The sequence below is a fragment of the Pseudophryne corroboree genome, chromosome 7 (genome assembly GCF_028390025.1).
Source record: "Pseudophryne corroboree isolate aPseCor3 chromosome 7, aPseCor3.hap2, whole genome shotgun sequence".
Lineage (NCBI taxonomy): Eukaryota > Metazoa > Chordata > Amphibia > Anura > Myobatrachidae > Pseudophryne > Pseudophryne corroboree.
In genome coordinates this window covers 495,028,517-495,055,812 of record NC_086450.1, presented here as the reverse complement: position 1 = coordinate 495,055,812, position 27,296 = coordinate 495,028,517, and the positions used below count along the sequence as shown (strand labels likewise).

General features: G+C 48.1%; 1 protein-coding gene across 1 annotated transcript in view; it reads right to left on the bottom strand.

Annotated features, from left to right (window-relative positions):
• The window catches only part of LOC134944432 (serine protease 53-like), a 69,098-nt gene extending 55,679 nt beyond the window's left edge, over window positions 1-13,419 (bottom strand). Inside the window, 2 exon segments of the mRNA XM_063933007.1 lie at window positions 2,798-2,816; window positions 13,261-13,419. Of these exon segments, the coding sequence (XP_063789077.1) occupies window positions 2,798-2,816; window positions 13,261-13,419 (178 nt within the window).
• Window positions 13,420-27,296: the final 13,877 nt, after the last annotated feature.

Genomic DNA, 27,296 nt, shown 5'->3' with positions numbered 1-27,296 from the left:
AAAAAACGACACCAGGAAAAAAACACCTCATGTCGACCTTTTGACCTGTCGACCTAGACCATGTCGACCTAGAAACCCGATCGACCTTCCAACCCTGTTGACCTAGTGACTGTCGACCTATAGTGGTCGACCTAAACATTGTCGACCTAGACACTGTCGATCTAATGATCCACACCAAATGGCAGGGATCGGCGAGCGAAGTGTGGCGAGGGTCTACGTTTGTACTGATGGTGGTCACAGAACATGAAATATACAAGACATGGCCCCCCCAAAAAAATGTGTCGACCACACCCACCTGAGGGTGGTCATCGACTGCGGGGTATATAGGCCCAAACCAGTGACAGGGAGCGCTCAGATGTCAGTGTGCTCATTACCGGACTGCGCCGCGCAGGCTGTAGGGCTCACAAGTGACCGCACACGGGAAGGTCAGTCAGGAGTCCAGGCAGCACCAACCAGTAATGATACAGCGTGCAGTAATACCTGCTCAGTGGGTAATGACCTTTTATGGGTGTGATTAATCTCCCTGATAGATCATTTATCTCCTCCCGCATTAATGAGTGCAACTAATTAGTAATTACACAACCTACCAATTCTCTACATAAATCACAGCACTGAGACATGCTACTGGTGCCTCTCAGAGTTCTGGTGTCAGCGATCCGGTGTCATGTGCCACTGATTGCAGAGCGCTTTCACCTGTCTGCTCCGGGACATATTCCAAGGGGCTTATTAGCCAGACGTCAGCTGACGGTAAATCTCACAATATAGCAGCCAGCACAGAAACCTATGCAGGCTGCTACTGCGATCGGAAACAAAGCAGCAGATATCTCCTACATACCAGGGACGTGCAGTGAGGTAAATGGCTCAGGAGGCACTGGCTAGTACCAGAGCCAGAATTACACACAGTATATGAGCCCAAGGGTTCATGTGGGCATTATACCCCATGGCAGCGGTATATACATGTGGGCATTATACACAGGTGCAGCGGTATATACATGTGGGCATTATACACAGGTGTAGCGGTATATACATGTGGGCATTATACACAGGGGCAGCGGTATATACATGTGGGCATTATACACAGGTGCAGTGGTATATACATGTGGGCATTATACACAGGTGCAGCGGTATATACATGTGGGCATTATACACAGGTGCAGTGGTATATACATGTGGGCATTATACACAGGTGTAGCGGTATATACATGTGGGCATTATACATAGGTGTAGCAGTATATACATGTGGGCATTATACACAGGTGTAGCAGTATATACATGTGGACGTTATACACAGGTGCAGCGGTATATACATGTGGGTATTATACACAGGTGCATCGGTATATACATGTGGGCATTATACACAGGTGCAGCAGTATATACATGTGGGCATTATACACAGGTGCAGCAGTATATACATGTGGACGTTATACACAGGTGCAGCGGTATATACATGTGGGCATTATACACAGGTGCAGCAGTATATACATGTGGGCATCATACACAGGTGCAGCGGTATATACATGTGGGCATTATACACAGGTGCAGCGGTATATACATGTGGGCATTATACACAGGTGCAGCAGTATATACATGTGGGTATTACACACAGGTGCAGCAGTATATACATGTGGGCATTATACACAGGTGCAGCAGTATATACATGTGGGCGTTATACACAGGTGCAGCGGTATATACATGTGGGCATTATACACAGGTGCAGCAGTATATACATGTGGGCATTATACACAGGTGCAGCAGTATATACATGTGGGCATTATACACAGGTGCAGCAGTATATACATGTGGACGTTATACACAGGTGCAGCGGTATATACATGTGGGCATTATACACAGCTGCAGCAGTATATACATGTGACAAAAAAAGAAAATAGAGAGTGCAAACAACCTCTAGTTTTGTTTAGGATTTATTTCATTAGAATAATTACTCTTCTAGGACTAATGAGTATTAAAAGCAACAACAATCACAATATATTTGTAAAAATACGTAGCCAGTTCACACAAGGGGGGGTCATTCCGAGTTGATCGTAGCTGTGCTAAATTTAGCACAGCTACGATCATCTTACCAGACATGTGGAGGGACGCCCAGCACAGGTGCTAGTGTGCCCCGCACGTCAGGCCGCCCCCCTCCCCCCGCACAAGTACATTAGCATCGCACAGCTGCACAGCGGCGATGCTTTTGTACTTGAAGAGTAACTCCTGGCCAGCGCAGTAACTCCTGCGGCTGGCCGGGAGTTACTCGTCGCTGCCCCGGGTCGCATCGGCTGAGTGTGACATCACGCAGCCACTGCGGCCCACCCCCCGAACGGTCCAGCAATGCTTGCGTTGGCCGGACCGCGCCCCAAAAGCGGCGGCAAAACGCCACCGTGCCGCCCCCTCCCGTCCAGCGACCGCCTCTGCCTGTCAATCAGGCAGAGGCGATCGCTAGGAAACGACGGCCTTCGGCCGTCTGGCATGCGCAGTTCCGACCCGATCGCTGCACTGTGAACAACTGCAGCGTGCGATTGGGTCAGAATGACCCCCAATATCACAATGAACAATACATTTCAGATGGAGGTATATAATGTAACAATTGATGCACATAAACTTGTATCAATTAAATCCTCAATAAACAGTTACTTTGGTTAGTGACAAATTACAATATACCTATATAATTGCTGGTGGAAAAATTGAGAAAAAACGTGTTTGGTGGATGTAGCCCCTTTTGTTTTAAAGGTTAAAAATGCGCCCTCAGACTAGAGCACTGGATTTAGAATGATATGTCTCCCCAATACTGCCTCACCTGCCATAGACTTTTTATTCTGGAGTTTGAGCATAAAAATGATTAGAATAATAAAAAGAACACAGGTGGTCATTCCGAGTTGTTCGCTCGGTAATTTTCTTTGCATCGCAGCGATTTTCCACTAATTGCGCATGCGCAATGTTCGCACTGCGACTGCGCCAAGTAAATTTGCTATGAAGATTGGTATTTTACTCACGGCATTACGAGGTTTTTTCTTCGTTCTGGTGATCGGAGTGTGATTGACAGGAAATGGGTGTTTCTGGGCGGAAACTGGCCGTTTTATGGGAGTGTGTGAAAAAACGCTGCCGTTTCTGGGAAAAACGCGGGAGTGGCTGGAGAAACGGGGGAGTGTCTGGGCGAACGCTGGGTGTGTTTGTGACGTCAAACCAGGAACGACAAGCACTGAACTGATCGCACTGGAAGAGTAAGTCTCGAGCTACTCAGAAACTGCACAGAGAAGTCTTTTCGCAATATTGCGAATCTTTCGTTCGCAAATTTGTTAAGCTAAGATTCACTCCCAGTAGGCGGCGGCTTAGCGTGTGCAAAGCTGCTAAAAGCAGCTTGCGAGCGAACAACTCGGAATGACCACCATATTTATAATATATTCTTTGTATTTGTCATATACTTTATAGTCAGAACTCTGGCGTAAACGTTAGTATGACAGGAAAGGCTCTGCCTCACCCCACCTCACGTCACTGCTACACACATCAGTGGTATTTACATATTTACATTTTGCGTGTAGCCCGCCCCCTCCACACACACACAAAAATAAAACATTTTTTATAATTCTGACGGATTTCCCTCTAACTGTGTTTAATAAATATGCCCCTTAATATCTTGGGGTATCCCCTAAAAAAGGGTGTTTTGGGGGGATAGCCCTCAAATACTTTATGAAAAATATGCCCCTATGTCTTAAAGCTACTATAGGTTTAGAATTAGATTCTGTATAAAACACGCTAATATGCTTATTGATAAGTTACATGGGACTGATTTGTTCCCGTATGCAGATACATTGTTTCCTGTCCTGCAGATGACAGTGGTAATTAGCGCTGATTTAAGCTCCACATTAGAAGCCCTAAAGAATACGTGATGAATAAATATTGGCATTTGTATTTCCTGTATTTAGATTCTGTTACAGCTACTGATATGTTTCATGTGACGGTAACACGATATGTACGGGAAGAAATGACCCATAGATTAATCAAGAGGTAACAATACAGCAAATATAATACCGGTGCGCGTGTAACCGTTTTATAAAGTAATTAAAACATTCGCAATTCACTAATGTTCTGGTGGATTTAGCAACATTTACTAGAGCATTGGTTCTTATGCTGGGTACACACTGGCCAGTCGGTGTGTACCCGATATGTTTGTGAATGAAGTCGTTCACAGACACATTGCGTCTGTGCCGCACAGCCGATATATATCACGCCATCTAACTATGTGTATGGGTGGTCGACGTACACTTGCTGCCGGAGGCTGACATCACAGCTGGTCGGGCAAATTCAAATGCCTGCCCAGCTGGGTGTCCTGACCGACACGTCCTGCATCCGATAAGTCAATATAATTTTATATGGCCATACATTCTTAATGTATTCTTTTGATATTATTGTTTTGTACAAATCCTCAACATCCTATTTAATTTAGAGGCAAAACTAAAGTTGTTCAAATGAAGTAAATTATAAATAAAACCTAAACTGAACATTTGCTTTACATAATAATAACGTTAGATGTATGAGAACTGTTTCATGCAGCTCTGTCCTAACACATCACTCATCTCCTGTTATACTCTGTGCTGCTGGGGACCCTGCTCCTTCCACTTTATAACTCTTAGTCTGTGGCTTTCTGCTGCCTCCATTCCCCTCCTCACATCATGTCACTGCCCCTGTCACATGCAGCCCTGTCCTCACTGACACATCACTCATCTCCTGATATACTCTGTGCTGCTGGGGACCCTGCTCCTCCCACTATATGACTCTCAGTCTGTGGCTTCCTGCTGCCTCCATTCCCCTCCTCACATCATGTCACTGCCCCTGTCACATGCAGCCCTGTCCTCACTGACACATCACTCATCTCCTGATATACTCTGTGCTGCTGGGGACCCTGCTCCTCCCACTATATATCTCTCAGTTCCTGCTGCCTCCATTCCCCTCCTCACATCATGTCACTGCCCCTGTCACATGCAGCCCTGTCACTGACACATCACTCATCTCCTGATATACTCTGTGCTGCTGGGGACCCTGCTCCTTCCACTTTATAACTCTTAGTCTGTGGCTTTCTGCTGCCTCCATTCCCCTCCTCACATCATGTCACTGCCCCTGTCACATGCAGCCCTGTCCTCACTGACACATCACTCATCTCCTGATATACTCTGTGCTGCTGGGGACCCTGCTCCTCCCACTATATAACTCTCAGTCTGTGGCTTCCTGCTGCCTCCATTCCCCTCCTCACATCATGTCACTGCCCCTGTCACATGCAGCCCTGTCCTCACTGACACATCACTCATCTCCTGAAATACTATGTGCTGCTGGAGACCCTGCTCCTCCCACTATATAACTCTCAGTCTGTGGCTTCCTGCTGCCTCCATTCCCCTCCTCACATCATATCACTGCCCCTGTCACATGCAGCCCTGTCCTCACTGACACATCACTCATCTCCTGACAAGGCCGTCTTTTCGTATGGGCTCAATGGGCTCTTGCCCAAGGGCCCCAGGAGTTTAAGGGCCCTAGGCTGCTAGCTGAGGGTCCCCTCTTTCCAGGGGTACCAGAATTTTGAAAATCGGCCCTGGCGAACCAGAGATATCTGACTTGAAAGCAGTGGTCCCCATCCAAGCCTGTTACTTGCTCTTCCCAGCCAGATATCTCGGGTTCTGTATGACCTACAGTTTTTATGAGGACAAACTCCAAAAGCTGGGACTCTCCCCTTTTGGTGGATACTGGCAGCTTGTCTCTGCTATGCCCAGAACCAGAGATATCAGCCTTCAAGCAGCTGGTCCCTGCTCCAGATCCACATGCCGAATATGCAGTTTTAGATATTCGTTGGTGAATTGCTCTGGCTCCTGAACTCTGATCCCCAAGTGCCTAGAACCTTCTGAAAGATGGGACTCTCTAGTTTTTTATCCCATTCAGAGCCAAGAAATATATTTTCAGGAATTTGAGATATCTGCAGTCAAGCAAGCTGCCCTCCCACTGGAAAATGATAAATAATAAGCCAACTCCACTATCCACTCCTCCCCTACATATTAAAAAAACACTACCACCCCAGAAGTCATGTACCAGGGCTTCTTAATTCAGCCCAATGCCCCCTTCTATAGTTTAGCCCCATCTGTGCAGTAAAGGAGTAATTAGCAGAAATTACTGCTAAAGGTCCTACATGGTGAGCATAAGATAGAACACCCCCCACCGCCAGCGGGACATCAAAGCTGCTGCTGATAGCAACCCCCACCCCTACCGCTGGAGGATGGGTAGGGGGCCCATTGCATTGCTGTGCCCAGGGGCCTACATTGCTGATAAGATGGCCCTGTCTCCTGATATACTCTATGCTGCTGGGACCCTGCTCCTTCCACTATATAACTCTCAGTCTGTGGCTTCCTGCTACCTCCATTCCCCTCCTCACATCATGTCACTGCCCCTGTCACATGCAGCCCTGTCCTCACTGACACATCACTCATCTCCTGATATACTCTGTGCTGCTGGGACCCTGCTCCTTCCACTATATAACTCTCAGTCTGTGGCTTCCTGCTACCTCCATTCCCCTCCTCACATCATGTCACTGCCCCTGTCACATGCAGCCCTGTCCTCACTGACACATCACTCATCTCCTGATATACTCTGTGCTGCTGGGACCCTGCTCCTTCCACTATATAACTCTCAGTCTGTGGCTTCCTGCTACCTCCATTCCCCTCCTCACATCATGTCACTGCCCCTGTCACATGCAGCCCTGTCCTCTCTGACACATCACTCATCTCCTGATATACTCTGTGCTGCTGGGACCCTGCTCCTTCCACTATATAACTCTCAATCTGTGGCTTCCTGCTGCCTCCATTCCCCTCCTCACATCATGTCACTGCCCCTGTCACATGCAGCCCTGTCTTCACTGACACATCACTCATCTCCTGATATACTCTGTGCTGCTGGGGGACCCTGCTCCTGCCACTATATAACTCTCAGTCTGTGGCTTCTTGCTGCCTCCATTCCCCTCCTCGCACCATAGATCCTACATGAAATAACTGACAAGACAGTAACACCGGAAGACATATGTACAACAAGAGGTAATAAAACAGTATAATAGCCCAGTGACTTATACAATAATATGTGTGTAGTGCGCAGTGTAAACAGAGAGGAATTAGGAGGATTAGCAGCAGTGTGCGTGCTGTATATAGCTGGATCAGGTTATATATATATATTGTAGAAGTACAATACGTACGCTGGAGAGAGCGCCAATGTAAATATGGCAGTACGGGAGAGGTATTTATCATCAGCTGTCAGCCATTATATTCTCACCATACGTCTGTACAATAACCTGATACAGCGGAGAAACAAGTCGGAACACAGTTCCTGCAGGAAATTATTTAAGAGTGTGGACAAATGTTGAAGTCGCTGCGTCAATCACTTATACGTAACCGGGATTATCGCAGCATTATGGCGCCAACTGCAGGGGAAGCAAATATGAGATGTTATGTTCTGGGCACGGATATGCCATCGAACATCCAGGGGACATCCCAGGTGTCCAGCGGTAGCTATACGACTATAGTAAAGCCCCATCTAGTGCTAAATCTGTAGCTTTGTCCCATGAGCTGACACTTACCTGCAGCGCAGAGCGTAGCTGCCACTATCAGACGTTCCATGGTGTGACAGACTCTGCCTGGATGCACGGATTATACGTATACCTGAGTGTCAGAGATTTATGTGCCTGTCAGCACAGATATAAATATATATATATATATATATATATATATGTATGTATGTATGAGGCAGTCCACACCTACTGTATACAGCCGTCACACCCTCCCCTCCTCCTTACACAGGCTGCATCTCAATGTCCTGACATGCGGCTGCCATCCCTAATAGCTTTCACCAGTTTTCCCGCGTCCTCTTGCTTCATCCACACGTGAGACAGCACTGGCTGCGAGTCACCTCATGTGTCAGCCACTTAATGGTTTCCTGCGGACAATCGCACGACGCTAATTGTCATTTATCTCTTTATAATGATTTAAGTGACAATTTTCATACAATACATTAGGAATGCTAAGTGCATAATAATACGTGAGAAGGATTTGGGCCTCTCAGGTGTAATGATGATGACGGGCAGAATGGAGGAAGCCGGAACAGCAGGTAAAGGCTTTCTGCTTTTTCTGCTAACGTTGGACAATTTCTACCTGAAGACTTGCTGGAAACCGCAGGTCGCACCTCGATCTCGACAATTTGTGGTTGCAAAATTCAGACGGTCACCCATGTGACAGTAAAACTGCGCATGCCAAATTCTGTGCATTGCACTATAGTAGTGAGCCCCACCTGGAATAAAAATTTCTAAGGATTCTGGATTCCACGGTGTTAAGAGTTGGGGGGCACAAGGTCAATTCCAAAAGATGGACTGCAGAGCCCCTGTGGGTATTTATAGGTCTCGAAGGAACAGGTATTATGGGATCTCCTGGGTTCTAGAGCAATAAGGATGCCAGGAACTCCTGAGTTCCAGGGCCTTGGGTGAACTGTGAATTGTAAGAAGGAAGTATGAAAGATCATGCGTGGTAGACTGAGGGATGTCCTTGGACTGTCCATGTTCTAGTACTGAGGGCAGTTACTGAAATACTAAACACTGCATGTGGTTTGTGACTACAATGTTTGATTACCAGTGATCAGTGGGGTAAATTTACTAAGATTCGTATTTTCCCGTTTGAGGTCAAAGTTCAATCACGAATGACATCGAAAGTGTAAATATGCAACTTTTTGAATTGATTACGACTAATTTACTAAGCTGCCGTATTCTGCATTTTCGGGTTTTCCGATGTCGATGTCATTCGTTTTTTTTGGCAGTGTTTTACGTGAGTGACTTGTAAAACACTGCCGACTTTAATACAATGAATCTCGGTCGGATCTGAGAGATCCGTGCTGGGCTTCATTGTGCACCTTGTAAAAAAATAAAAATAAATGTTTAAATGTAAAAAAAAAATTGCGTGGGGTCCCCCCTCCTAAGGCAAACCAGCCTCAGGCTCTTTGAGCCGATCCTGGTTGCAGAAATATGGGGGGAAAAAAGGACAGGGGTTCCCCCATATTTAAGCAACCAGCACCGGGCTCTGCGCCTGGTCCTGGTTCCAAAAATACGGGGAACAAAAAGAGTAGGGGTCCCCCGTATTTTTGAAACCAGCACCGGGCTCCACTAGCTGGACAGATAATGCCACAGCCGGGGGTCACTTTTATACAGTGCCTTGCGGCCGTGGCATCAAATATCCAACTAGTCACCCCTGGCCGGGGTACCCTGGGGGAGTGGGGACCCCTTCAATCAAGGGGTCCCCCCCCCAGCCACCCAAGGGCCAGGGGTGAAGCCCGAGGCTGTCCCCCCCATCCAATGGGCTGCGGATGGGGGGCTGATAGCCTTTGTTCAAAGTGATTGATATTGTTTTTAGTAGCAGTACTACAAGGCCCAGCAAGCCTCCCCCGCAAGCTGGTACTTGGAGAACCACAAGTACCAGCATGCGGCGGAAAAATGGGCCCGCTGGTACCTGTAGTACTACTACTAAAAAAATACCCCAATAAAGACAACACACACACACACACCTTGAAAGTATAACTTTAATACATACATGCACACCAACATACATACATACTTACCTATGTTCCCACGCAGGTCGGTCCTCTTCTCCAGTAGAATCCATGGTGTACCTGTAGAAAAAATTATACTCACATAATCCAGTGTTTTCGGCTCCTCTGTAAATCCTTTTGTAATCCACGTACTTGAAAAAATAAAAAAACGGATACCCGACCACGAACTGAAAGGGGACCCATGTTTTCACATGGGCCCCCTTTCCCCGAATGCCAGAAACCCACTCTGACTGATGTCTAAGTGGGTTTCTTCAGCCAATCAGGGAGCGCCACGTTGTGGCACCCTCCTGATCGGCTGTGTGCTCCTGTACTGTCTGACAGGCGGCACACGGCAGTGTTACAATGTAGCGCCTATGCGCTCCATTGTAACCAATGGTGGGAACTTTCAGGTCAGCGGTTGACCGAAAGTGACCTCACCGCTGACCTGAAAGTTCCCACCATTAGTTACAATGGAGCGCATAGGCGCTACATTGTAACACTGCCGTGTGCCGCCTGTCATACAGTACAGGAGCACACAGCCGATCAGGAGGGTGCCACAACGTAGCGCTCCCTGATTGGCTGAAGAAACCCACTTAGACATCAGTCAGAGTGGGTTTCTGGCATTCGGGGAAAGGGGGCCCATGTGAAAACATGGGTCCCCTTTCAGTTCGTGGTCGGGTATCCGTTTTTTTATTTTTTCAAGTACGTGGATTACAAATGGATTACCCGAGGAGCCCTCTACACTGGATTATGTGAGTATATTTTTTTCTACAGGTACACAATGGATTCTACTGGAGAAGAGGACCGACCTGCGTGGGAACATAAGGTAAGTATGTGTATATGGAGGTGTGGATGGATGTATTAAAGTTATACTTTCAAGGTGTGTGTGTGTTGTCTTTACTGGGGTATTTTTTTAGTAGTAGTACTACAGGTACCAGCGGGCCCGTTTTTCCGCCGCATGCTGGTACTTGTGGTTCTCCAAGTACCAGCTTGCGGGGGAGTCTTGCTGGGCCTTGTAGTACTGCTACTAAAAACAATATCAATCACTTTTCACAAAGGCTATCAGCCCCCCATCCGCAGCCTATTGGATGGGGGGGACAGCCTCGGGCTTCACCCCTGGCCCTTGGGTGGCTGGGGGGAGGACCCCTTGATTGAAGGGGTCCCCACTCCCCCAGGGTACCCCGGCCAGGGGTGACTAGTTGGATATTTGATGCCACGGCCGCAAGGCACTGTATAAAAGTGACCCCCGGCTGTGGCATTATCTGTCCAGCTAGTGGAGCCCGGTGCAGGTTTCAAAAATACGGGGGACCCCTACTCTTTTTGTCCCCCGTATTTTTGGAACCAGGACCAGGCGCAGAGCCTGATGCTGGTTGCTTAAATATGGGGGAACCCCTGTCCATTTTTTTCCCATATTTCTGCAACCAGGATCGGCTCAAAGAGCCCGAGGCTGGTTTGCCTTAGGAGGGGGGACCCCACGCAAATTTTTTTCTGAAAATTTATAACATTTCCCCCCCGTTCCCACTGAAAAACATGCACGGATCTCATGGATCCGTGCATGCCTATACAAACACGGGATAAAAAAGCAGGTCTGTTTTTTTTTAGCACTTTTTCACGATTTGTATTTTATCACGGCAGTGTTTGGCTATTGTCGGCAGTGTTTGTGTTTTGCACTTTTTAGTAAATTCCCGATTTCTAGCAAATTGCAGGCGTATTTGACCGATGGTGTATTGATTCGTGATTTTTTCCTAGGACTTCCAAAATATTACGAATGCCCTCATCACTGCCGTGATTTTTGCTTAGTAAATTACCGAGATGACACTTTGATGAAAAAACGGCATCTCGGTCAAAATCGGGACCTTAGTAAATATACCCCTGTGTCTGGGTTCTAGCATGGGGAAATAATTATCTGAGTTCTCGAGTAAGGGATTACTGAACGATCTGAGGTCTACAAGGTGAAAGATTGGTATATAACTGGGTTCTAGAAGGAGAGATTGCTGGATAATCTGGGTCCTGGTGGGAGAGAGACTACTGTATGATCTGGGTTCTAGAGGGAGAGTTATCACTGGAATGTCTGAGTTCTAAAAGGAGAGAGGTTATTGGAACATCTCTGGGTATTATGGGGGGGGGGGGGGGGGCATTTTGATCAAATTCTTTGGTTTTAGGAGTTTATTTCAAGTTCTGTGTTCTAAAGTAAGAGAGATTTTTGGAATGTCTGGATTATAGAGACCGAGGCTATTGGAATGTATGATACATTAATGGGGATGCCTGGGTTCTGTATACAGATGTGCACTGACCCCCGAGTTTTCATTTTGGATCTGTATTAATTTTGTGTTTTGGTTCTAATTTTGCAAAATCATCCTTACGTGTCTTGGTTTTGGATCTGTAGTTTTGTGGCCTGTTTTAGTTACTACAGTATGATTAGCCTCAATAACATTAATTTCCAGTCATTTCCAGCCAATTTTGACCACCTCACAATATTCTTCATCAATATTGGCCAAAGACTGGCTGGCTAAACGAAGCAACAGAGTAGCGGCACAAACACACACGGCAGTTATTTCTGTTTTTAAAAATGTGTTGCAAATTAGTAATGCAGAGACTGTCCCCAACGCCCCCCGATATATACAGGCCATTATGCAAAAGAAAAGTGGTGCAAGATGGAATTGTTCTTGGGCCCTCCCACCCAATTATGGGCTTAATTCAGACTGGACTCCTGCAGCGGTATCATTCGCAGTCCGATGCCCTGTGCCGTGTGTGCGCGCGCAGTAGCACATGCGCACACAGTGAGATGCAAAGGCATTTCACTTGTGCGATCGCCTCTGCCTGATTGACAGGCAGAGGCGGGGTGGGAGGGAGGTGTGTTGGCGGTGTTCGGATGGCGCTGTGGCGGTGTTGGGGTTTGTGGTCTGGACCGTATGCGGGGCGGGCCACAGCAGCTGAGTGATGTCACACGCAGCCGCTGCAGCCAAAAACATGGCGGGTAGCCATCTGCCTTCGCAGATAGGCTGTGTAGGCAGGGAGCTATTTAGCAGGTGTGAAAGCATCGCCGCTGTGTGTGTGTGGGGGGGTGGGTGGGCAGGCAGGGCCTGGCATGCAGGGCAGACTAGCCCTGTGCTGGGTGTCCCCACCGCATGTCAGAGATTTTGATCATAGATGTGCATTTTTTCACACATCTACGATCAGCTCTAAATTAGGCCCAATGTTGGATATTAAAAAGGACATGCACAGTTTAACAAACCAAGCACTTCAGTGGCAGGGGCTGAAGTGCTTGGTTTGTTTGGGCTCCCACAATAAATTTTTTGGAAAGACTATCCTTGATTAATGAGGAGGTTGATGATGAGGGTGATGGTGGTGGAAATTGCTTGTGCTGGTCCAAACTGCTGGTAGCTGATACTGGACTGCTTGTTATTATTTTGCAAATTATTATAATTTTGTAAAATAAATGTCATGAACTTGCTGCAAATGACGTAACATGAAGGAGGTGCCTAGATAGTTAACATCCCATACCAAACTTTGGCCAAATGGAGCAGATGTCTTCACAAACGTTGTCAGGATTTGGGTAAAAATAATTCCATAGCCAAGAGGTGGACTTTTTGGTATATACCCAGGCATCACAATGGTTTTTTTCTTAACATGGGCAAGGATTGCTGCCACTGGTGCGTAACTTACGCAAAAAACATCCTCATCAACAGCTTCAGCTACACAAATATCCTCATCATCCTGTTGCACTTCCACAGTGGCTTCCTCAATTTCTATGTCACCAGCAATGGTGGCTGCAGCGCCGACCACACAGTACAGGGTGGAGGCAGTGCATATATAAACATACATGTTTTGCTGTATGTAATATATGTGCTGGATGTTTATCCCGGGGATCGGCAGCTCTGTGTGTATTAAGCTGTCCTGTAGCACCCGGGATTCAGCATTCAGCTTCGCTCTCCTTCTAAGAATGCACACAGACTCCAGTGAAACTAGCAAATGGGAACCACTGGCCAGCATAAACAAAATCCCCAGTAGTGCCGGCTATGGAGGATAACTGAATTACCCCCTGGGGATCAATTAGCCATGGTAATTTACAGCAACTAATTGAATTCCTCCTAAGGCTTTTCTCTGAACTACTTTCACTTTGCTGTATCAAGAAGCTCTGACAAAGAAAATGCCCTTTTGCAATTTGCATTAAGTCCTTTCTCTCTCCTCTCCGTCAGGCAGCTGCTGTGAAATGGCACCCAAATCATCACTGAATTGACTTAAATTGAATCCAAAACACGCTATCTCGAGAAGATGGCATTTGCCTAGTTTTGGAATCTGGCGGGAAAACCCGTAACACGGCTCAGATTCGCGTTTGCCTAGTTTTGGAATGTGGCAGGAAAACCTGTAACACGGCTCGGATTCGCTCGGAAACTGGAAGTTCTGGTGAGTTCGGTTCCCTACAAACCAAAGCTGCTCATCTCTAGTTCTATAGAGGGTAGATTACTGGAAGGTTTGGGAGCTACAGTAGAGTAAGAGAGATTCCTGGGAAATATGAGTTGAGGATGGAGAGATATTCCTGGAACATCATTTGGGTATCAGAGAGGGAGGGAGAATTTTGCAAAATATGGGTGCTAGAGGAAGATAGGTTACTGAGTTCTGGAGAGAGAGATTGATCAAAATGAGAGAGAGAGAAATTTCTGGAATGTAAGAGATTATTGCAATGCCTGGATTATGCAGTGTGGGACATCCCCAGGATTCCTATTGTGTGATGACGGGCAGTCTCACAAGAGACAGTCACAGGTGGCAGGTGTTGGAATGTGTGTGATGGCATAGAGATGATAAAGGAATCTAAAATCCAAACTACGTATAAGCATGGAACCAGGTAGCCAACGAGAATGGTAACGACAGTGAGCCCTTGGGGTTCAAGATGAATTGGATTTATGCTGGCTTGTGAAGAGTAAGGTACACAATTTGTCTCCGTGCAGTAGATTTGCAAGTGGGCGGCAACGGGGCGAGCGCAAAGAGTCCCCTTGCTGGCTCGCTGCGCTCGTGTTGGTGTTGTGGACACCCACGAGTGGGAATAGCCCCTGTGAGGCGGGATTCCAGCTGTCAGCATTGTTGGCTGTTGGGATTTCGGCATCGGTATCCTGACAGCCGGGAACCCAACAGCCAGCAAATTAGCTGCATCCTGTATGTGACATGGCTGCAGAGGTGGAACAGGAGAGGTAAGGGGCAGAATCATTACAATATGCAGATCGAAAACCCAGAAATGTTTGCGTGAAACATCTGCCCAGATGTACTACTAGGAGCATATGCCACCATATACTGGGGAAAACGCCAAAGAGCCTGCACTTCTTTCATAAAAGGACCTCACAGCTGTAATTGGATGTGTAAGGAGGAGGTAGTGAGAAGAAGCTTGATGGTGACATCATTGTGAAATGTAATTTGGGCACTCTTGCCAACATAAATCCAAGAAATTTAATGTTGCTCAGCTATGTGAACCTTGCATCACTTGAGCCACTGTTGGAGAAATGTCATTGGACCTCACTGCAGCACATCCAGTACAGACGGTTAATTTGGAGAGCACAATGGCTACAAGTAAGGGAGGATATACAACTCTATTTCTTAAATATTGTATATGCATACTGCATGTGAAATTTGGAGATTGATGAAGGGACTGGACCATTGTTGGCTTTGTCATGGGTTGGATGTGAGCTACTGTAGTTCAGTGATGAAAAAATTGGGAGAAATATTGTGTTGCTTGGGTCCTGGCCCAGTGATAAGAGCTGGAGACAGAGGTTAGGTTGGATAGGAGATGGTTCAGTAATATAGAAGTTGTAGAGAAAGATTGCGTTGGATATGAGATGGCTCAGTGATAAGAGATGGAAAGATATGTTGGGTTGGATATGAGATGGCTCAGTGATGAGAGGTGGAGAGAAATGTTGGGTTGGATATGAGATTGCTCAGTGGAGACGTTGGAGAGAGATGATGGGTTGTATATGAGATGGCTCTGTGATGGAAAGGTTGTAGACAGCTGTTGGGTTGGATATGAGATGGCTCACTGATAAGAGGATGTAGAGAAATGTTGGGTTGGATAGGAGAATGGTCAGTAATGAGAGGTTGTAGAGAGAGGTTTGGTTAGATATGAGATGTCTCAGTGATGGAGAAGTTGTAGAGATATATTGTGTTGGATATGAGATGGCTCAGTGATGGAGAGGCTGTAGAGAGATGTTGGGTTGGATATGAGATGTTTAGTGATAGAGAGGCAGAGAGAGATGCTGTGTTGGATATGAGTTGGCTCAGTGATGGAGAGGCAGAGAGAGATGTTGGGTTGTATATGAGATGGCTCAGTGATGAGAGGTTGTAGAGAAATGTTGGGTTTGATATGGGAATGGTCAATTATGAGAGATTGTAGAGAAATGTTGGGTTGGATATGGGAATGGTCAATTATTAGAGGTTGTAGAGAAATGTTGGGTTGGATACGAGAATGGTCAGTGATGGACAGGTTGCAGAGAGAGGTTTGGTTAAATATGAGATGGCTCAGTGATGGAGAAGTTGTAGAGAGATATTGTGTTGGACATGAGATGGCTCAGTGATGGAGAGGCTGTAGAGAGATGTTGGGTTGGATATGAGATGTTTAGTGATGGAGAGGCAGAGAGAGATGCTGTGTTGGAGATGAGTTGACTCAGTCATGAAGAGGCAGAGAGAGATATTGGGTTGCAAATGAGATGGCTCAGTGAAGGAAAGGTTGTAGAGAGCTGTTGGTCTGGGTATGAGATGGCTCAGTGATGAGAGATTGTAGAGAAATGTTGGGTTGGATATGGGAATGGTCAATTATGAGAGGTTGTAGAGAAATGTTGGGTTGGATACGAGAATGGTCAGTGATGGAGAGGTTAGAGAGATGTTGGGTTTAATATGAGTTGGCTCAGTGATGGAGAGGCGGAGAAAAATGTTGGGTTGAATATGAGATGGCTCAGCAATACAGAAGTGTCAAGACATTAGATGTAATGAGTTGGCTCAGTGATGGAGAGGTGGAGAGAAATGTTGGGCTGAATATGAGTTGGCACAGTGAGAAAGAGGCGGAGAGATTTTGGGTTTAATGTGAGTTGGCTCAGTGATTATGAGGTGGGGAGTGTTGTAGAGATATGTTGGGTTCAAAATGTGTTGGGTCAGAGATGGAGAGAGATGTTGGGTGTAATGTGAGATTGCTCAGTGAGGAAGAGATGGAGAGAGAAGTTGGGTGTAATGTGAGTTCGCTCAGTGAGGAAGAGATGTAGAGGAATAGACATTATGGTAAGAACTTACCGTTGATAACGTGATTTCTCTTATGTCCACAGGTATCCACAGGATAACATTGGGATATGGTTGAGCGACAGCGGAAATGGCACCAACACGGTCACGAGCTTTCTGGCCTCCCAGGATGCATCGGGGCCTCACCATATAGTCCCGCCCACCGACTCAGTCAAATCAGTTCTTTCCACAGCGATTTAGGCAGGAGCATCAGGTAGAGACCTGTTTAGGCGATAAGAACACACATGCACACCCTTCCATACAAGAAGGAAGAGGTTTAGTGATTGTCAAGATCCTCAAATCAGGTGCGTCAGGGTGGGTTCCCTGTGGATACCTGTGGACATAAGAGAAATCACGTTATCAAAGGTAAGTTCTTACCATAACGTCTATTTCTCTGGCTGGGTCCACAGGATAACATTGGGATTCCCAAAGCCAATTTTAGTGGTGGGGACGCTCCTGATTACACAGGAGGACCTTTCGCCCGAAGTCTGCGTCATGAGAGGCAAAAGTATCCAAGGCATAATGTCTAATGAATGTGTTTATGGAAGACCATGTGGCTGCCTTACAAATCTGTTCTGCTGAAGCACCCTGTTGTGCTGCCCATGAAGGACCTACCTTACGTGTAGAGTGAGCAGAGACATTAGCCGGAGTAGGGAGATCTGCATGAGAATAAGCTTCTGATATTACCATTCGGAGCCATCTCGCCAGCGTCTGTTTACTAGCAGGCCATCCTCTTCTATGAAATCCGTAGAGGATGAAGAGAGAATCTGTATTCCTGATGGCACTAGTACGATCTATGTAGATCCTTAAAGCTCGGACTACGTCCAGCGACGCTTCTCCCGCGGATAGTCCCGATACCTGAAAAGCTGGGACTACAATCTCTTCATTCAGGTGAAACTTTGAAACCACCTTTGGAAGATAACCAGATCTCGTTCTGAGAACTGCTCTGTCTGGAAAAAAACTTAGGAAAGGAGACTTACACGATAACGCTCCTAAATCTGATACTCTTCTGGATGACGCCATTGCCAGTAGAAAAAGTACTTTAGCCGTTAACCATTTAAGATCTGCTCTCTTAAGTGGTTCAAACAGAGGACCCTGGAGGAATTTAAGAACTAAATTCAAATCCCAGGGAGCTGCAGGAGGAACAAATGGAGGTTGAATATGTACCACTCCCTGAAAGAAAGTACGTACATCCTGTAAATCAGCAATCTTTCGCTGAAACCATACAGTTAATGCTGATACTTGAACTCTCAAGGAAGCAACTTTCAAATCTTTATCCAATCCTGCTTGAAGGAAATCCAAAATCCTGGATACTTTAAAAGATCTTGGATTTAAATTTTTTCCAGTACACCAATGAATATAGGCTTGCCATATTCTATGATACACACGAGCTGAAGAAGGCATTCTTGCTCTAAGCATAGTTTGGATTACTTGTTTCAAAAATCCTCTAGCTTCTAAGATAGAGGTTTCAATAGCCACGCCGTCAAAGACAGATGATCCAGATGACTGTGGCAACAAGGACCCTGCATTAGCAGATCTGGAAGTTGAGGGAGCAGTATTGGTGCTTCCACGGACATCCTCAGTAGATCTGTGTACCAATGCCTTCTTGGCCAAGCTGAGGCTATTCGAATTATGGCTCCCTTTGCTTGCTTTATTTTTCGCACTACTCTGGGTAACAGAGATATTGGAGGGAACAGATATGCCAGATGAAATTACCATTCTACTGACAGTGCGTCTACAAGGACCGCTCCGGGATCCTTTGTTCTCGATCCGTACCTCGGTACTTTGTTGTTTAGACGAGACGCCATGAGATCTATCTCTGGTAGACCCCATCTGTTCACTATTGCCTGAAACAATTCTGGGTGTAATGCCCATTCGGTTTCCTGAATGGTGTGTTGACAGAGAAAATCCGCTTCACAGTTCAGTACACCTGGGACACATACTGCTGACAATGCTGGGAGATGGAGTTCTGCCCATCTTAGAATGGGAGTTACTTCCTCCATCAGTCTCTTGCTGTGAGTTCCTCCTTGATGATTGAGGTATGCTACTGCCGTCGCATTGTCTGAGCGAATCTGGACCGGTCTTCCTTGCAGACTGTACTTTGCCTGAACTAAAGCCATGTAAATGTCCCTTATTTCCAACAGATTTATTGGCAGGCGACTTTCCCTTGCGGTCCATTTTCCCTGGAACCAAAGGCTTCCGAGTACCGCACCCCAGCTTCGCAGGCTGGCATCTGTTGTCAGGACTTGCCATTCTTTTATCCAAAAGGGTCTCCCCTTGTTTAAATGGTCTGTCTGTAGCCACCACGCTAGAGACCTTTTTACGTTTACTGGAAACTTTATCATCTGCTTCTTTATCGTCAGTTTGCTGACCACCAGTATATACTATATAGCAGTATGGTACAGAAGGCCACTGCTCTACCTACCTCTGTGTCGTCAAGTATACTATCCATCTATTTGGTCAGAATAAGGTGCTGCAATGGTCTGAAGTGGAATTGCGCATTGCGCATATTCCACCATGTCGAAGGTTGATACCATCAGACCCAACAGTCGCATTGCTGCATGGACTGACATTGTCTGGGCGTGCAACGCTTCCTGAGCCATGACCTGCACCTTAACTATCTTTTTCTCTGGTAAGAGAACTTTCTGTAGGTCTGAATCCAATATGGCACCCAAAATGAACCATCCGCTGTGACGGATTCAGAGACGACTTTTCCCAATTTATGAGCCACTCGTGTCTCTGTAAACAAACTATTGTCTGTTGAAGATGGCTCAAAAGTAAATCCTGCGAATGTGCTAGGATTAACAGGTCGTCGAGGTATGGGAATATTCTTATCCCCTGTTTGCACAGACAAGCTGCCATAACCACCATAATTTTGGTAAACACCCTGGGTGCTGTTGCTAGCCCGAAGGGCAACGCTTGGAACTGAAAATGTTCCTGGAGGATGGCAAACCTGAGGTAACACTGATGAGACAGTGCTATAGGCACATGTAGGTAAGCATCCCGTACATCCAAAGATACCATGTAATCTCCCGGTTCCATAGCCAACATTATGGAGCGTAACGTTTCCATGTGGAACCTTGGGATCCAAATGTATTTGTTCAACATTTTCAGATTGAGAATTGGTCGAAATGACCCATTTGGCTTCTGGATCAGAAATAGATTGGAGTAAAACCCCTGTCCTCTTTGTGATGGAGGTACTGGGAGAATCACACCTGACTGCAGTAATTTTTGGACTGCTTCTTGCAGGGCATTGGCCTTCGACTCTATACGAGATGGGCTGGTGCAAAAAAATCTTTGAGGAGGCTGCCATACCCCTGAGAACCCATACCCCTGAGATACCACCTTCTGCACCCAAGCATCTGTTGTTGACTGTTGCCATATGTGTGCAAAATGAAGGAGTCGGCCCCCAACCCTGGAATCCTCCAGGCGGAGGCCCGTCTCTTCAGGCTGATGGTTTCTGTTCAGGCTTGTAAGCTGGCTTTTTGCTAGCCCACTGCTTCCTACCCCTAGTACTGAACTGTGGTTGCTTAGACTCCTCTTTAGCTTTAACTTTGCTTTGCCAACGAAATGAGTGAAACTTCGAACCCTTGGACTTAGGGTTATAAGCAGCCGGAAATCTGACCTTCTTTGACTCAGCCTCTGATTCTAGGATATCAGGTAATGGTTTCCCAAACAATATATTACCAATGAAAGGCAATGCTTCCAATTCTTTCTTGGATTCCGCATCTGCTTTCCAGGTACGTAGCCAAACTGCTCTGCGAGCGGCTACTGTCAAGGCTGAAGCTTTAGAAGCAACTGTACCCATATCAATTGCTGCTTCTTCCAAGTATTGGGCAGATTGTCTTAAACGGCTTAAATGATACTCTTGCTCCCTATTAGGAGAAGAGATGTCATTCTCTAGTTACTCTATCCATTCGCCCATTGCCTTTGCTACCCAGGCCGAAGCCATAGCAGGTCTTACCACTGCTCCTACAAGAGAAAATACATTTTTCAAGAAGCTATCTACCCTTCTGTCTGTGACATCATTTAGTGAGGTAGATGACAGTGGTAAAGCAGATTTATGCACAAGTCGCAGCACATGTGCATCTACTTTTGGAGGAACTTCTCTTTTCAAACAATCCACAGCTGGAAATGGATAATAAGAATCCCATCTTTTTGGAATCTTATATTTTTTACTGGGCGTCGCCCAAGACTCATCCATCATCTCCGTCAGCTCATCTGATGCTGGGAATTCAGTTTTAACTGATTTTGTTCGTTTAAACACAGGTGCTTTAGATTTTAACACTGTCTCTTCCAAGGAGAGAACAGCCTTTACAGCATTAATAAATTCAGCTACATCCTCTGAACTAAAACTCTGCGACTGATCATCATACGGAGTATTTGAATATACTGTATCATCATCTGTTGTATCATCTTGTGTAGTCTGCCACATAGACATATCTGTCTTAGTCTTACCTGTCCCTTGGTTGCTTGTAGAGGCTACTGGAACCAAGCCGTAGGAAGGGAGCTGCATGTATGGGTTAATAGTGTAACCTAACCCTTGAGGTGGTGCTACCGGAGTTAACCTGTCCGCTATTGAAGATAGAGTCTTTGCGAACATATTCCATGGTGGCTCTGTTGGTGGTTGAACCAACTCCTGTTTTTTTACTTTGCTGAAAAGCAAAACAGTTCGCACACAAGCCATCATAAGTGACCAATTGGTCCATACCAATTAACCTTGTCTTACAAGATAAGCATGTTAGGGATGTAGGAGTGCCTGATAAATTCTCCTCGTCACTTTTGCCGCTCACAGACATGGTAATAATCTGTTAATGACTACACAATTTGTGACTGAAAATCACCTATATATGAGTATATAGAAGTGAGATCAATCTGACCACAGCCGTGCACCTGATTTGAGGGTCAGAACAGGACTGACGACATAAAAAAGTCAGCACACATACTAGCAGTAAGTCACATGTTATGGCATTAGACAATGTCATATGAGAATACAACCCCCATAACAACTTACAAGTAAGTAGGAAAATTGTACTTCTGTTTTTTTAACTGGTTATTTTTTCAACATAACATGCAGAAAACACAGTAATATACAGATCTCATATGCAATATGTACTAAAAATTAACAATTCATACTAACAAGTAGAGAGAATTTTTAGTACTGTATACCCTGCCTCTGTAGAGCGGGATACAGGGAGACTCACCACACTTCCATATCCAAGCAAATGCACTCGTAAGACGCTGAGTGGATTCAGACGCTACTGGTGTACACTGCCTTTCTGATAACTGATAACGGACATAGTTGCTCACTGATGGACACGGACGCTCAGCGACTTCCACGTGTATGCAGACGCTAAGGCCTGCGACTCGGTCTAGGCGGGATCTCTAGTGTACACAACCGCAGCGTCTAAGCTGCGACCGAGTACCCTCTGAGACGGAAGTGAGGTAATTCAGTCCATGGACGAAAGACGCGCGGAAACTGGTCATGAACTCGGAGGAGGGGCGGCCAGGAGAGCGTCTGAATCCCTCTGTTGACTTAAACTCTAAGGATCGTGGCCTCTATCCTAGTCCTGGCGCCTATGATCCCTGGAGCGTAGCACTGTCACACTCGAGATGTTCGGCGCATCAACACACTGTTTGTAGTCTCCACCAATACAGTGTAGCTGTGTCCTGACCCCTCTAGTTAGAGGAAGTCCATAGACTTACCTTCCCCCCATGCTCCAGCCACAGCCTGGTTAGTCTGCTGGACCTGCTAGAACATCCGACACAGACGCCCGTCGAGACAGCACTGTACCGCGAAGGTAAGCGTTGTTGCTACCCGGTGGGGAGTTGATGGAGCGACTCTTTCCAGTATGCGTTTAAGACTCTGTTAAGAAAAGTCGCTCAAAAAAATATAGTAAGTCTATAAAGATAACATAATAAAAGCCGCACCGGGGGGCGTGGCCTGGTCGTCTTGGAGAGTGGACGTGTTCTCTCCAGCTCCTGCACCCACAGTCCTCCTAATTCCCCTCTCCTTCCCCTGACCTGCACTGGGCTGCCCCCAGACTGCCTGCCGTGACCCACTGTGTGTGTCCGCAGCTGCTGTGGGGGACCCGCGGAGTCGGAGAGTGCTTTTAAGAACTCCTGCGGATTGCGGCCTCCCCCCAGCCTGAAGCCGGGGGCTCGAGTTTGGAGCCGGGCTGGAGCGGCGGACCGGAGCCGCGATATCGCTGGGAGCCGCTGCCTCTCTGCCGTCCCGCCTATATCCCCCCATACCCACACCTGGAGACTGGGTGCCGGGGCTGTCCGGCCGGAGGACGATCCCTGGAGGCCGCAGTACGAGCGGCGGCCGTCTCGCTGGAGGTCTCCGGGAGCCGGGGGGCTGGCTCTGCAGCCGGGGAGGCCCGAGATTGACGGTATGTACGGCCCACTACGGCCCCTGCCTTGAGACCCGATCCTGAGTGCTGTGGAGGCTTCCGGCGGCTCCCGGGGGTTGAGGCCTACTCCCCGATCTGAAGCCGGGGCGTCGATTTTGGCGGCGGCCTGGCTGAGAGCTCCGGGCCCGGGAAACACTCACGAAGGATTCCCGCGGGCGCCTGGCGGACCCCTCCCTCCTCCACACATATCTGCTGGCTGCCCCGGACCCCTTGGTGCCCCCAGACGGCGGGGACCCCCCTGGGGGGCTCCGGAATAACGCTGGTACACTCTGCAGCTCCCTGTGTGGTACACTAGTGGCGGCCATCTTGCAGGCCTCCAGGCCCATCTCCCTCAATACCTGCAGATAGTGATCCCCCCTGCTACAGCCCTCTGGAGCCCACACCATACTCCACCTGGGGGCCGTTGCCGCTACTAACCGCAGACCCCCCTTCCCCCTGCTGTCCGGCCCCGGTGCTGCCCCGGTCACTGGCTGGTCCGTGCCCGGGGCTCATCTCCGCGGTCCCTAAACGGGGGTGGTCCTCCACGGAGCCCCGCCAACTGCGACCTCTGCCTGTCTAGCTCCTCTCCGGGGCCACGTGGGCCCCCTGCTCTCCTGGGACTCCCTGGACCTACCCCATCTGCCGTGCTCGGCTGACCACACCATGACGCCTCCCTAGGGCCCTCGCCTTACCTTCCCTGGTCCTGAGCTTCACTGCTGGAGCGCCACCTCTACTTCCCACCCTGCTGTCCACCCCCTTTTTCATATGTTCACGATGCCCAGGGGTGGCAAAAAGTCACAGGGGTCCGACCTCACACCATTCCTTACCAAAAAAAGCACCCCGGCCAAGAGCAGGCCTGATGCTCCCGGACCCCCCCAGGGTCCCTCCGACTCGGAGGCCGAGGACGACGATCTCACGCCCCTCACCCGCAAGGACTTTCTCTCCCTACTTAAGGAGATGCGGGATGTTAAAACCTCAGTCCAGGCTCTCCACTCCCTGAAATCCGATATTGCCGACATCGGCTCCAGAACCGATCAACTTGAATGACGAGTGGAGGAGGTGGTGTCGTTCCAACAAACGGTCGAGACCGACTTCCATCAACTCCGCCAAGATGTTGCCCACTTGCGGGAGGAGCATGAGGACCAGGACAATAGGGCGAGGAGAAACAACCTGAGGAGACGGGGTGTCCCTGAGGAGCTCGAGGCGGCCCACCTTGACCTCTATCTCAAGTGCCTCTTTGCACATCTGTCACCTGACACCCCTGAAGAACATCTGCTCCTGGATCGAGCGCATCGAGCCCTGCGACCTCGCTCTCAGGACTCCTCCCAGCCCAGGGATGTCATCCTCCAACTGCACTACTTCACTGCGAAGGAGGCTGTCATGAGGGAGGCCCGGCGGCTGGGATCTGTGACTTTCCAGAATACCCCCCTTCAGATTTTACAAGACTTATCCCCGCTCACTCTGGCCAAACGCAAAGACTTCAAACCCATTACTTCCCTGCTCTCCCGTCATAATGTTAAATACCGCTGGGGTTTCCCTTTTCGTATCCTGGTTTGGCACCAAGGGAAGCTCCTCCTGGCCAGGGATCTATCAGAGGCTCAAACGCTGCTCTCCAAGCTGGGCATCCCCACCGCCGAACAGGATATCCTTACTCAACGCCTGCCGCCACGGATACAGCGGGACCCGCTTCAGCCCCCTCGATCTGAGTGGTTTACGGTCCCGGCCTCTGCGGCCCCCCAGGCTCCACCTCCAGTTCCCTGATGGACTTTCAGCTCTCTAATTCAATGTCTTCTCTACTTAATTGGGTCGACCCTTCCTGGTCGCACTCCCCTACCCAGGGAGCTGTTCCACTTTAGACCCCCCGTATCCTGATCTCCCGGCCCCTTAGTTACCTCACGACTGTTCTGTTGTTACCTCCTGTTAAAATGTTATGCTGCTGATATGTGAACATGCTGAAACCTGACTTTTTGTTTTCTATCTACCCCCCCCCCCCCTCCCCCCCCTCTCCCTTCCTTTCTGGAGCTGGCGCTCCATCTGTCCTCTGTTCCTGTCTTCTCTCCAGCTTTTTCCCTCAGGTCCCCCCAGGGGATGTTTGCCTCCTACCTTTCGCTAAGTGGTCTATGATCCGTTGTCCGGACCCCATGCCGCGCCCCCTTAGGGCTTTGAGCCCTCTTGCTGACCTAGGTGCCCTCCCGACACCTAGTATTCCTTTCCCCTGTCAGCACCACCGGTCCTGGCCCCTACTGCCGGATGACCAATCACCCTCCCGGTTTCCTTTCCTTCCCCCCTCCCTTCTGACCACACTCTCTCTTGCTTTATATCTTCTTCACTATCTTTCTCCCTCCTTCCTCTACTTTCAGTGCTCTCCGCTCTTTCTAATCTGCCTACCTCGTTGTTGCTTGCCCATGGGTCTCCGGGTACTATCTTTTAATGTGAAGGGCTTGAATAGCCCCCAAAAGAGAGGTAAGCACTTTGCCTCCCTTAAACTCCATAAAGGTGACATGGTCTTCCTACAGGAGACTCACTTCCTACATGACTCCCATCCTACGCTGCAATGTAAACCATACCCTGATTCTTTCCATGCCTGCGACCATTCGGCAAAGAAACGGGGGGTTGCGATTTTATTTGCCCGCCACCTCACCTTTGAGCTTCTAGACTCATATGCCGACAAAGATGGCCGGTTTCTTGTCTTGGTGGGGAAACTTAATAACAACCTCTGTACCCTAGCCAACGTTTATGCCCCTAACCAACGACAGGAACGATTCTTTACAAAGCTAGATAACCTCCTTACTCGAGTCTGGCAAGGCGACCTCATACTTGCTGGGGACTTTAACTCCGTTTTAAATCCACAGGTAGACCGCTCTCCCTCTCCCCCTACTGCTTCCTCGTCGGACTCCCTCCGCTCCAGATCCCTCCTCCGTCTCATGCGATCCCAGCTTCTCTATGACTCCTGGAGGATAAAAGACTCCTCTGCTCGTGACTATACCTTTTACTCTGCTCCTCATAATTCCTACTCCTGCATTGATATGGTCCTGCTCAGCCACGATCTCGCCTTAAATCTCCACGATGCCCATATTCACCCACTGATCTGGTCCAACCATGCCCCTATCACCTGCGATCTCTCAGGTTTGGTCTCACGCCCTCGCCCCATGACATGGCGCCTTAACGACTCCCTCCTCCACAACCCGGAGATACGTTCCCATCTTCGGGACACGATCTCCGACTATTTTACCCTGAATGATACCCCTGATATCTCTAGGTCCACTCTCTGGTTGGCACACAAGGCAGTTCTTCGTGGACACGTTATCAGCCTAGCTTCAAAAGCTAAAAAACAATCCCTCTCCCAGTTTAACAAACTCTCTATTAAACTCCACTCACTTGAGACCCAGCATAAGGCGTCCTCTGACCAGGCTGTCTTGTCCGAACTTCGTACTGTTAAGGCGGAACTTGATCTCCTTCTCTCTGGACGGGTGGCCAAACGTCTTAAGTGGCTTCGCCAATCCTTTTATGAGAAGGGAGACAAGGCGGACAAGATCCTAGCGGCACGACTCCGTTCCATGAGAGCCAAAACTAATATTGTCTCTATCAGAAACTCTCTCAATCAACTTGTCCAAGACCCCACTGCCATTAGAGCTGCCTTCCAATCCTACTACGCTGACCTGTACAACCTGCCACCCCCCTCACCTGGTTCCTCCCCTCTGCCCCACTCCGATCTAGTCTCTCACTTCCTTTCTGCTTCTAACTTGCCTAGATTGCCCCAGGACGCCATGGACCATCTTAACAGTGAGATCTCGGTGGAAGAAATTGCTCAGACTATACTCATGCAAAAAATTGGTAAATCCCCGGGCCCGGATGGGTTCACGGCTCTTTACTACAAAAAATTCTCTGCTCTTCTCTCCCCCCACCTTCAGTCCCTGTTCAATAGGATTGTCCATGGCGACCCCATTCCCCCTGAGATGTTGGAGGCTAGAATTGTGGTGATCCCCAAAGAAGGCAAGGATACCCTTAACTGCGCTAGCTACCGCCCTATATCTCTCTTGAACTTGGACTTGA